The sequence below is a fragment of the Marmota flaviventris genome, chromosome 9 (assembly GCF_047511675.1).
Source record: "Marmota flaviventris isolate mMarFla1 chromosome 9, mMarFla1.hap1, whole genome shotgun sequence".
In the NCBI taxonomy this organism is placed as follows: Eukaryota; Metazoa; Chordata; class Mammalia; order Rodentia; family Sciuridae; genus Marmota; species Marmota flaviventris.
In genome coordinates, this window is record NC_092506.1 from 31,511,681 (window position 1) to 31,524,711 (window position 13,031).

The window sequence follows — 13,031 nt, forward strand, 5'->3', positions numbered from 1 at the left end:
GAACTGGTCAAGAGTCACTAGAATGATCCCCTGATTTGGTGACAGCCAGCCTCATACAGAAGAGGGGAACATGAAGCTCATGACCCTGAAGAGAGCTGTTGGGGCAGAGTTGGGCAGTGGTGAACCAGCCAGGAAACCAGGGCTGCCCTTCCACCCACACCCCAGAACACCCTCCTTCCTTGACTACAGCAGCAACCCCATTGAGGGCAAGCCATGGACTTCTTTCCTTTCCTCAGGGCTGGACTCCAGCCTTCTGGAACTCTGGAAAAGTGGACTCTCAAAAGTCCCCCATAGGTTGGCACTCTCTGAACCCTCAGATCATGCCACTGTGGGTAGACGGAGCACAAGGACCAACCGCCTGTCTCCTCTCTATGGAATATGGTCAGCAGGCAGCTACCTAGATAGGACTAGCCTCTTGGTCTTCTACTGTCAGTTGTCCAACTAATGCCAAAAAAATACTGGCATCTGGATCCTACAACAGAAAATTGACTAGAATGAAAGCCCCTGACCTACAGGCAGGCAGCTTCTTAGGTAGATGCTATGTGCCCTGCAGACACTCATTTTCCTCCTCCTCCTCCTCCTCCTCCTCCTCCTCCTCCTCCTCCTCCTCCTCCTTCCTCCTTCCTCCTCCTTTTTCTCTGCGAATTTAGAGTTCTCAGTTCTATACACATTAGTACCTTAAAAGCCACCAACAGTGAATGTTGGGATACTTACAGGATAAGATAGCATCTGTTGAGTGTTCTATAGAACACTAGAGCCAAAGTTCCACACACCCCTCTCAGTTTGGGAAATGTTCACTATATTTTTCCTTTGGGGATTCTAAATGCACATTAGCATACAAAAGGCTTTGATCAGTTCTATCAAAAATAGGCTCATCTAGTTCCATTAGCATTTAATATAGCATTTCCCCAATTTATTTGTCCACAAGTCTCTTTCACCATGAAACCTTTTAACATCTTATAAAAATACTAATACAAAGGGTATAGTCTAGGAAAAACATGGATCGGGCATTAATTTGTTGAATATGTATTATTATTTATCTAATAACTATTTGTTCACTGAATGCTGGATGTCAAAATTCACATACACAGAGAAGACATATGCCCTTGGATTGTTTTCAGAATCTCATAGTTAAAGGTACCTACTCCCCCCATTGGTTTTATTGGAACAAAAAAGTTTTCATTTAGGTGCAGACAGGAAGGAAAAAAATCTCTTTGTAATCTGTTTTTACATTTGCAAATTACTTAATGATTTTTGGTGGTATTTTCATACCCTTTCCATTCCTTGATGCTGAATCAATTTTCTGACTCCTTGTTCTCATTCCAAGGAAAAGTGTCAGTGAGCAAATTTCTATAGAGAAAAGCTAAGTCTGCTGTATTTTTTGCATCAGTTTGTAGAGCTCTGTTTACATGAAGTCATCGACTCAAAACTCCTGGTCAAGGGTTGAGGTTGTGGAGCAGTGGTAGAGTACTTGCCTCACCTGTGTGAGGCACTGGGTTTGATTCTCAGCACTGCATATAATTAAATGAATAAAATAAAGGTCCATCAACAACTTAAAAATATTTTTGAAAACCTCCTGTTCAAAATTCCCATGCACACAGGCAATTCACATAACAGTAATATAAGTGATTTTTGAAAGCACAAATGCACCACCTGTGGGATTGTAGTTTTACACTATTGAACTCAATGGTCCCCATTCTGAAGCTATGTAGAGGTGGAGACGAGAGGAATTCTTTGGGGTGGGAACTAATCAATTGATGAACAATTATGGCCAGTCATTAATTTAAGTGCCCTTTGCAAATGGCTGAATATTCCTATGAGGTTGGTTCTCCATTCTGGCCTATCAATTCCAGCCAGAGACCAACAAAATAACATCACCAAGACCCTACATGGAAGAAAAAGATCCTTTTGCCACACATCAGGCTATCTAGAAGTGACTGAATCCTCAGATTTCTGTTTTAAAATAATTTTTAAAAATAAAACATATTAATAATTACCAATTAATTGGTTTCCCCTATTTTTAATCTGCAACCCTTTTTTTGGTCATCAAACACACCCATCCTGTGAGGCCCTACAGTCCTTATGGAACTGGAATGAGGAGACGGATGTGGCAAGATAGGGAAACCAGAAGCATGGATTTAGTGTTTAAAATCTTTCTGAATGATCTTGACCATGACTTGACGAGAAATGAGGTTTCTCCCAAAGCCTAGGCAGTGATATAGTCAATCCTTAGTAAATTATATTTTTATAGTAAAATAATGAAGCTAATAACTCATGCAGCGGTATAGGCATTATTTTAGTTATCTGTATTTACCTCATAAGATCATATTTCTTAATAATTATTTGATAGTAAATAAATGAACTCAGCAAGAGGTGACTCCTTACTAATCCAAAAAAAAATGCTTATTCTAAAATTTTGTAAAAAATTCATCTTTCAATAATTTACTCAACTCCAATAGACCTCTTCCTGGAAGTGTTAATATCCTAATTTTAGTAATACTAATTCTTTCTTTTCAGTATCTTCTGAATAGGTAATAAATAAGTTGTCAATATGTCTTTATCATACTTGGCAAAGATGAGGATAATTTGCTACAGGTATTATTATTTGCAAGTCAGTTCAGATAAATCATCTATTGCTTCTCTGTACATTTCAACTCTGCTCTGCTCAGGGTCTCCCACCTGCTTAATCCACTGCAGTAATGGTCACAATTTGTTTATACTTCTCTATAACCAAGTGTTGTGGCCTTTTCTCCCACACTGTTTCTGAACTTGATCATATGACTTGCTTTGGCCAACAGGACAGTAGCAAACATGACCCAAGCAGAGACTTGAGAAATGCTTACATTTGGGGGCTTGTTTTTCTTGCTGCCCTGGGAACCTTGGGAAGCCAGGGCTAGCCTGTTGGAGGATCAGAGACTAGGTGGAGAGAGGCCCCACTTACCTGGGCTACCCCCAGAAAAGGCTATCAGCAATGAGTCAGCCTAGCTGACTTGATCTCTATCACCTGACTGGAGATGCAGGAGCAAGTCCAACTGAGACTGAAGAACCAACCAGTGGAGCTCAGCCCAAACTATCAGACCACCAAAATCATAAGCCAAATAAATGGTGGTTGTTTTAAGCAATTAAGCTATGGAGTGGGCGGTTACAGAACAACAGATAACTAATGCACATTCCTTCAACTTTCTTTCCTGCACAAGGTGAAGTCCAACCCTCTTTTTGAGGTATCAAGAATTTCTGAAAGAAAATACAAGGTTCCTGCTTGACTTACTTGCATATCTCTAGGCATCTCAAACTCTCCATGCCCATATCTAAACTCTTGATCATCCCCTACAACATTCTTCTTCTTCAGTCTCCAACAGAATAAATGGATAATTCATTCTTCTCAATTTCCATATCCCACAACACTCTATCAGAAAATCTTGTCAGCTCTTCCTTTAAAATATTTCCAGAATCCACCCCCTTCTCACACAATGGCCCAATGGTCCCCATGCCTTCTCACCTGAACCACTGCAATAACCTCCTACAGGTCTCTCTGCTTCCACTCTGCACCCCTGCGGTCTCTTTTCCACATAAAGCCAGAGTGAGCGTTTAAGTCATGTTGTGTTGTTGCTCTTCTCAAACCCCTCCAATGATTTCTGACCTTTATTCAATAAAATTCCCAGTCCTGACTTTGGTCTGTAAAGTCTGCCATGAGCAGCCACAGGTAACTTCTCTGACTCCACCACTACTTCCTTCCTAGTTCACACCAGCCTCCTTGGCCTTCTTGTTCTTCTTTAAGCACATCAAGGAGGTCCCTCCTCTGGGCTTTGCACATACTCTTTTGTCTACTTAGAACATTCTTCCCACAACAGCCTCCTGGCTGACACCTCATTTCAACCGGTGAGGTCCTTCTTAAATGTCATTTATCAGAGGGGTCTTCCCTGGCTGCCCACCTCAAACAGTGCTATGCCCCATTCCCTCCACCCCTTTGTTGCATTTCAGTTTTTGTTATGGTTTGGGTCAAGAATGTCCCCCAAAAGCTCATGTGTTAGGCAATACAGCAATGTTCAGAGATAAAAAGATTGGCTCATGAGGGATCTGACATCATCTGTGGAATAATTCACTTGATGGATTAATAATTTGAATGGACTACAGGAGTATGGTGAAAACAGTAGGTCACTGGGGGCTTGGCCTTGGGGACTATATCTATCCCTGGCCCTTCCTGTGGTGCTCTATCTGCTTCCTGGCTGCCATGACCTGGGAAGCTCTCCTCGACCATACCCTTCTGCCATGATGTTCTACCTCGGAGCCAACTAACTGTAGGCAGAGTCTTTCTATGAGACAAAATAAATCTTTCTTATAAGTGTTCTTTTCAGGTATGTTAGTCAAAACAACAGAAATCTTGCCAACATAGCTTTCTTCTTTTATTTTATCCATGGACCTTTTCTATTTCTCTATTTATTTATTGCCTGTTTCTCCACACCAGGTTGTAAGCTCTGTGAGAATAGGAACTTTGCCTTGTTCGGAGAAGTATTCCTAGTGCCTGACAGACAGACAGCAAATAAGCAACTGTTCGATAAAGGGAGGAAAGAAGGATAGATGCAGGCAAGACATGGCTTTTCTACCTTGATAGTGATCTCAGGCAAGGGAGAAGGGGTTGGCATGAGTGTTGGTTTTGCCAGGCAACAGTGCCTGCCATGGGGATCATGACCTCTTTATGAGGCCAAGTCCTAATAATGAGTCTTTGCATCTCTAACCTAGCCTCTCCCATCTATCTAGATTGTATTAAAAGTAGTCCTTCAAAAATGCAGGCTGCAAATTGGTGCAGCCAATTTGGAAAGCAGTATGGAGATTCCTTGGAAAACTGGGAATGGAACCACCATTTGACCCAACTATAGGTATATAGTATACTATATAGGTATAAAGTCCTCTTCTTGGACTATACACAAAGGACCTAAAAATGGCATACTACAGGGACACAGCCACATCAATGTTTATAGCAGCACAATTCACAATAGCTAGACTGTGGAACCAACCTAGATGCCCTTCAATAGATGAATGGATAAAAAAATGTGGCATTTATACACAATGGAATATTACTCAGCACTAAAAAATAACAAGATCATGGCATTTGCAGGGAAATGGATGGCATTAGAGCAGATTATGCTGAGTGAAGTTAGCCAATCCCTAAAAAACAAATGCCGAATGTCTTCTCTGATATAAGGGGGATGACTCAAAATGGGATAGGGAGGAAGAGCATGAGAAGAAGACTACCACTAAATAGGGAAGAGAGGTGGGAGGGAAAAGGAGGGAGAAGGGGAATTGCATGGAAGATGGAAGGAGATCCTCATCGTTATACAGATTACATGTATGATGATGTGAGGGGAAAAAAAAAGAAGTGTGTCACATTAGATTGGGTAGAGAGAAGTGATGGGAGGGGAGGGGAGGGGAAGGGGGAATAGAAAGGGCAGCAGAATAAAATAGACACTAGTATTGCTGTATGTATACACACGACTGTATAACCAATGTGATTCTGCAACCTGTACAATCAGAAAAATGAGAAATGATACCCCATTTGATTCAAATGTATGAAATGTCGAGATCATTGTAATGTCATGTGTAACATGACATGATAGTGATCTCAGGCAAGGGAGAAGGGGTTGGCAAAATAAAAAAAAAATGCAGAAAATAAAAAAAAAATGCAGGCTGGCCATCACTGTGTTCCTGGAGAACTTTCAGTGTCTAGAGAATAAGGGTCCATCTCAGTCTGGGGCAGTCAAGACCATATACAATTTTAATCCATCTTCTTGTTTCATCCTTTGCTACATCCCAAATCACTGTGACCTCTAAACTCCAGGAACATTCACCATTCAGAGGACATCCCTGTCCTTCCTTCCCAGCTCTTTCAGATGGATGCTTTTATCTCTTCCCAGGACTCAGACCCTTCCTGCCCTCAGGGCTGAGCCAAAACAACCTGCTCCATCCTGTCTCCCTGGACAGCACGAGGTCCTCCCTCCTGTCTACGCCACAGCCCTTTACTCAGACCCCACTGCGGGCACCCACACATCAGCATGCTTAGTGTTCCATTATTTATCTCTGTCTCCTCCATCACGAGATCCTTGGGGTCAGGAATCAATCTTACACATTCTTATAGGGCTCCTAATGCCTGTCAAATGCTCTGTTCATAGTAAAAATTTAATAAATGGTTTTTGCTGAAATCAGAGAAAATACAACAATCCTGAATCAAAGGCACTGCTTTTTAAGAGACATTAAAAACGCAAGGGTGATATTACCGCCAAATTTGTTAGAGCAAACAGAGAGGCTGAATCTCCACTGCTGAGGTTGAGCCACAACATAAAGCCTCACAAAGGGCAGCTGGAGTGAGCAGGTATTGAGATTCTGTGATCTCCCTTAGTCTCCTTTTCAATATTCAAAATGAGCTTGGAGGGGAATTTTTAAGGGGAACAGCAGAATTCACTTGAGACACACAGTTCCTCTCTCCATCCATTATTTCTCTTGCTGACACTGAGAAGCAGCAGTGGGCCCCGTGCCTACCTTTTTCTGGTTTCCGTGGACTTGGCTGTCTTGATGGTGCTCCCGTCCTGAGCGATGTCTCTTTCCTGAGGAGCATCTCTAACGGGCAGGGGGAGGACTACCGTTTCCTGAGTCACAGGGATGACCTCCTCATCTGCCCCTTGCTGGCCCAGGTGCTGCTTGGCATAGTCAAAGCCTTGCACAGGCTGCAAAGAGGACAAAGGTTTGTCATATTTCTAGAGAAAAAATTTTCTAGACAGTCAGCGACATGCATGTGAGGGGGCCCAACTTAGCTTTCTGATGAACCAGAGTTAACTCAAATCCCCATCATTATTCTGTCTTGCAAAACCAGAATCTGTTTTAGTTCTTTCCAGGTACAGAACCTCTACAGAAAAGACTTGCTCAGAAGAAGGAAGAGCGTAAACAAGATGCAAATAGGTATGTGAGAATGAGAATAAACTTCTTCCAGGACTTGAGACCATTTTTTTTTTTTAACTTGGGATTGAAACCAAGGGAACTTTACCACTGAGCTACATCTCCACCACTCTTTATTTTTATTCACTAAATTGCTTTGGGCCTTGCTAAATTGCTGAGGTTGGCCTCAAACTTGTGATTCTGCCTCAGCCTCCCAAGTCTGGCATTAGACCATTCCTTTTAAGTCAAGGATACTCATAATTTGGAACAGTTGTTAATTGATATATTAAAGTATTCCAGATCCTATTATCTCCTGCCTTGAAGTATTTGACTCCCCTTGAACTCTGCTCCCATATAAATTTATTGTGTAATAACAAATGCATGGCTTTTCCAAGTCATTTGGTCTCTGAACGTCCATTTTCTCATGTGAAAAATGAAGGCAATCTTATCTGCTTTGCTTCCACCATCCCCGAGTATCAAAGTGGAACACAAATCTGAAAACAGGGAAACATGGTACCACATGTGATTAATAACAACATGTATCTGAGGGCATCACTCTTTGATCTAGACTCCTCCCTTGAGCAGACTGGCTGTCCTATAATTCATTCCTGGGAAATTAGTAAGGCTTTTATTGTACAATATCTGAAATTCCAAGTGAATAAGACAGTTGAGGGCAAAATCCAACAAGCAGCTATTAGTAGGGTAGTGAAAAATCAGGAAGAATGTTTAAACAATTCCTGCAGCATCTCTATTCCATTTTTTACCCCAATGCAGTATGGTACAGAGTTGAAGCGGGACAGTGTGATGTTGAATGGCAGGTCCAAAAGCAGGCTTCCTGGATTCAGATCCTGACCCAACCACGCATTAGCTGAGTGACCTCAGGTAAGTGACTGACATTCTTTGGCATCAGTTTCTTCACCTGTAACATGGAGATAATAATAGGGATAATAATCCCCATGCCATGAAGATTAAGTAAGTCAAGCTCATCATTTAGCTAAGAGCTTGGCACATAGTAAGTGCTCAATCATTGGTGTTAGTTATGACCATCTACCTTCCTAATAATCATATCCCAGGTGAAGTGAACTTTAGCCATTCTCTTCCAGAAAATCTGGAGATGAAAGTCAACCCCTACCATTTAGAGTCTATCAGAACTTGATATGACCAGGAGCTCCTCCTTTGGCAGCTAACTTGTCTAAGAAGCACACCAGATTTAACAATCCACCGTCTAGAACTGTGGCTGACCTGTCAAACTTCACTACTGTGTCCCAGAACAGGTTGGAGTTTTCTTGCTGCATCCAGCAAAGATTGAGAGAAGACAGGCAGCCACATGCATGTGATAGAGCCCAACTTAGCTTTTTGATGAACCAGAGTTAACTCAAATCCCCGTCATTACCCTGTTTTGCAAAATCAGAATCTGTTTTAGTTCTTCCCAGGTACAGAATCTCTACAGAAAAGACAGAAGGCTGCCCATGGCTTTGCTGTGGATAGTCTCCCCAATTCCCTGGGGAACTCACTCTGGGATGAGTGGTCTCCCTTTCTGAGACACACTTTCTGACCCCTGTGTGACCAGTGGCACTTGGATGCCAGGACCAGATTTGAGTTTCTGAAATGGTATTTGCTAAGGGAAGACTGTGTCCTCCTCCTCCCTCCCCTTTCTGGGTGCTACAGGAAACAGAACCAAAGGAGCCTTTGGGTGTCTTGATGAAGTCCCTAGAATACCAAATCACCTGCTCCTCCCACAACCAACTGGTCATTCAGATTCAACTTCTGGATATTTCTGGAAGCTGTTTCACTGTCTCTGGCCTCCACCTTGTGGCGTCCATTGGACGCCTTTCCACGGTCACCCTTGACAAGTCTCCAAGGCTACCTTAAAACCATATCTGTTCATGTCACTCATTCAATAAAAATGCTTTGTGTCCACCAAGCTCTTTGGCAAGGCATTCAAGGCCCTTCACATTTTGGCCAAATGCACTTGCCCAGTCTTATCTTCTGTTGGCCCCTTTTCTGCCACCCCTCCTTCCCCCCATGATCCTATTCACTTTTGGTCCAACAACACTGGTTCGTGTCAGAGACTCTGCTTAGAGATGGAGATGTAACTGGTTTCTCACCTGAAGAAGCTCATGATTTCAGCCTCATTACTATTACGGGTCCAGGAGTGGACACATCATACAAATCACCTCAATGCAGTCTCAATATAATATAAAAAGATAAGTATTATTGAGTCTCCATTTTATAGATTAAGAAACTGAGGTTTAGAGGAGTTAAGCTCACACAGCTGCTCTGTGATAGAGGCAGCATATAAAAATCCATGTGACCCAGTGTCAGGACATCTACCTGTTGCTTGAAGATTCATCCCAGGGCCCCTCCTTCCCTTCTGCAGGTACCATCTTGGTTGGGCAGCTTCTGGTTGGTCTTTAGGGGCACTGGAAGCCTCCAACAGCTAAGATTTTCCAAGAATCTAGTAATGGAGAGAGGAGGCTATGGTCCTGTCTCCCCACTCTCCCAATTCTCTCTGGATTTGGCCCCTGACCCTTCCCTGGATACTCCAGGTGACTAGTTCAATTACAGGTGTGTGGGAACAGGGACAGTAGGGAACAACGGCTTAAAAGGTGGTCATTGTTATTAGGTTCATCATAAGGATTCTTACCTATGTTCAATATTTACAGCACACAAAATACTGATACCTCATTTTGTCCTCACAATGAACCCATGAGGCAAGCAGGACAAATGTCACAGTCTTAATTTTCCCAGCAGGAATACAAAAGCTCAGAGAGATTCAGTCATTTTCCCAAGATCACACAGGTAAGTGGTGAAAAATGAAGACTCTTTCCTCACTTTTCTGACTCCCAGGGTAATGGTCTTCCAACCTTTAACTTGCACATTACCTAAGATTAATTAATTGCCTATTGGGCTCACCCTAGTGACTCCCAACCTGAGTAATACAACCTCATGAAGTATATACAGTTAATGCAATGAGTTTTATAAAATTGTCAAATAAAAATAATCCCCAATGATTTCAAAGACAGACATATTACCAAGACCTATTAAGAAAAAAGCATGTGCAACAATAAAAACCAACTTGTATAAAATATGTATTACGTACCAGGCAGAGCTCAAAGCAGTTTACATATATTAACCCACTTACTCCCCACAACAACCTATCCATGAATATTGTTACCACCTCCATTTTACAGATTGGAAAATCAAAGCACAAATAGGTTAATTTTAAGTACCTTTCCTGAGTTCATACATAGTATGTAAAAAAAGAGGAAACAGTTGACTTAGGACCCAAATGTTCTGTCCCAAGCAGAAATTCATGTCAACCATTGCCGGCCCTCCGAGCTCCATCCTGCACCAGATATGGCCCTAACTACTTTCTCCCAAGGATGTCTGTTCCAGGGAGCAATGTTCTCTTTAATTATATAAGGAGGAAACTGGGGTTGGCGGGGGTGGGGGAGGTTGTAAATCCAATGACAAAGAATACAGAGAACCAGGAGGAGGGCAGATACAAACATCACCTGCTCGCATTTACCATTTTCTCAACATTCCACCTGCAGAAGCCCAGTTGGTAGCCTGGTGACCAAGGGGAGGTCTAAGTACCTTGTCTCTGAAGAAGGGGTGCAGGATCCACGCACTGGCCTCAGCTCCCAGGAAAACCACGCTCACCTCCTCTGCTTAGCATGTTAAGTTTATTACTGAGTCTCAGGAAGGGTCCCCAGGACTTCTCTGGCACGGCATCCTGCATGCTAAAGACGCAGTGATGTCCCCGGGGCCATCCACCTCGCCTATGGATTGGTGGCAAAGGCTAGCTTTCTCATTCCTCCTTGTCCCTTGGCATGGTTGCATTCTGCTCACACACACACGCGCCGGGTTGTGAGAAGCGATGCAGCCACTCTCTGCTCTCTCAAACACCGCAGTGTCCCTGGCTTGCAACAGCAGCACTGCAGTAAGACAGAAGCAGTTCCACTCTGCTGCTTTCCCATGACAAAGGGGCTTTGGAGATCTTAAGTGCTTCGCCTAGCCTTGTCGAGGGAGAAGAGATTCAGCAGCATCAAACACAAGAGAAAGCAATCAGCTCCAGGGACATAAATTGACTTGGTGTTTGACATCAGCCAGGTACCTTAGGAAGCATGCTGCATGGGACACGCACACCAAAGGAGCTGTGGAAAGCCACAGTCATCTGTCCCAGCTCCAGACAGCTTCCAAGCCAGAAGGGATGCTGCAATCGTGTGTTGCCCAACTCATCTTGGCAGATGAGTAAGGTTTTGGTTTAATCTGCAACACAAAGATGCCACTTCCCACCCCGACGTGGCATGTTTTACATTCCTGGACCCAGCTGCAATTAGATTCTGGTAATTACTGTCACGTCTGAAAGGCTCATGTTGTAACCCAGCTAAGACAGAGTGAAATCCTTCTTCTTGGAACAGGTGGTACCCTCCTTACCAACATCCTGTGGCGGGCGTCTGGCAAGCAGGTGCCTCTGCATCAACAGAAGCAGAACAATATTCTTTGGGGTTCAGCTTTTCAGTGGAAAAGTGTTCAATCAAGCTGCAGCTTCACAACAGGTGTGTGGGTTTAGGAAACAATTAAAAAAAAAAACCCTTGATTTGCTGAAGTGAGGTGTGATTAGGAAGAAAAAGTGAAGGCATGTATGCATGACCCCCAGCAAGGACGGTCACCACGGCCAACTTCCATTCCAATGGATATGAAGCATGAAGGGTGACTGGCCATTTCCACACAGACCAAGCTCGGAGGTTCAGAGCAGGCAGCTAACACTCCCTGCCCATATCAGGGGTCAGGTAGGTATGGCATGTGCAGATGAGGGCTCCAGCCACCCTTATGCTGTTAGCTATATGACTTTGGCCCAACCCCAACGCCTTCCTTTCCCTTGGGCTTCTTGGCAGTTAAATGAGGATAATAAAACCTGCCCCAACTGTGACCTACCTCACAGGGCTGCTGTGAGGAACACATGGGGTGAGAGACCTAGAAGAGCCAGCAAATTGTAAGACATTATTTAAGCACTGGGTGTCACAGTTAGGCTATTTCCCTCAGAGAACATCACGGAGCAGCTACGTGACTAGGAAATCAGCCTTCAGAACTTCCCCAGTCCAGCCCCCTCCCAGTCACCAGATGTGCAGAGATATGCAGGTGACAGAGAGGGGACGGCGCTCCAGGCCAGGCGTCAGGAGAGCCTTGGAACTGATGTTTGATGGGCATCCAGCACTGGCTATGTTCCGTGTCTATCACGGCAGCCACCGAAGAGAAGTCACTCCAGTGGGCGGAACAAGGAACAGTTTGAGAGCTGACGTGCCCCAGAGAGTGACAGGACAGACACTTCTTTCTCACAGTTCTAGAGGCTGGAAGTCCAGGAGAAGGGGCTAGCATAGCTGGACTCTGGCAAGGGCCCTCTAGCTGGCCACAGAAGCCTACTTCTTGTGTCCTCACATGACAGCAGAGGCAGGGAGAGCTCTAGGACTTCTATTACAAGGGACCTAATCTAATTCCTAGAGGCTCCACCTGCATGACCTAATCATCTCTCAGAGGTCCTTCTACCGACATCACGGCATCGGAGGCTGGATTTCATTGTATAAATACAGGAAACACAAATATTCAGACCACAGCACGTTTGATGCTCCGGTCAGTTCTGCTACTCAAAAAGCATTGAAGGAATTACGTTTCACATGTAAAAGAAGGGAATCTGATTAAATTATCTCTAAAGTCCTTTCAGGTCTCTCTAGTTCCTAGTTTTCTGCGTCTCGGTTTTCTCATCTGTAACATAATGGTCTTTCCTCCAAGCGATGCTGTGAGGATTAGAGAACTGCTATCTGAAAACCGGTTGGATGCATTTGTGGCCAAGAGTGAGCGTCAGATAAACATTAGTTATCCTGTCCTGATTATGAAATAAAGGGTCTCCTTCAAATGAGACGATAGCCAGGCACAGTGACATACTTATGTAATTCCAGCAACTTGGGAGGCTGAGAGAAATGTCGGATATTCAAAGCCAGCCTCAGTAACTTAGCAAGGCCCTAAGCAAATTAGTGAGACCATGTCTCAAAATAAAATAAAAAATAAAAAAGGGTTGAGGATATAGCTCAGTGGTAAGC

The 13,031-nt window shown here is 43.6% G+C and overlaps 1 protein-coding gene across 1 annotated transcript in view; it reads right to left on the bottom strand.

The window, feature by feature from the left end:
* Positions 1–13,031, bottom strand: part of Kiaa1549l (KIAA1549 like) — a 254,917-nt gene that overhangs the window by 55,376 nt on the left and 186,510 nt on the right. Inside the window, exon 12 of the mRNA XM_034636214.2 lies at positions 6,535–6,719. Coding sequence (XP_034492105.2) covers positions 6,535–6,719 — 185 coding nt within the window. The remainder of the gene's footprint in view (positions 1–6,534; positions 6,720–13,031) is intronic.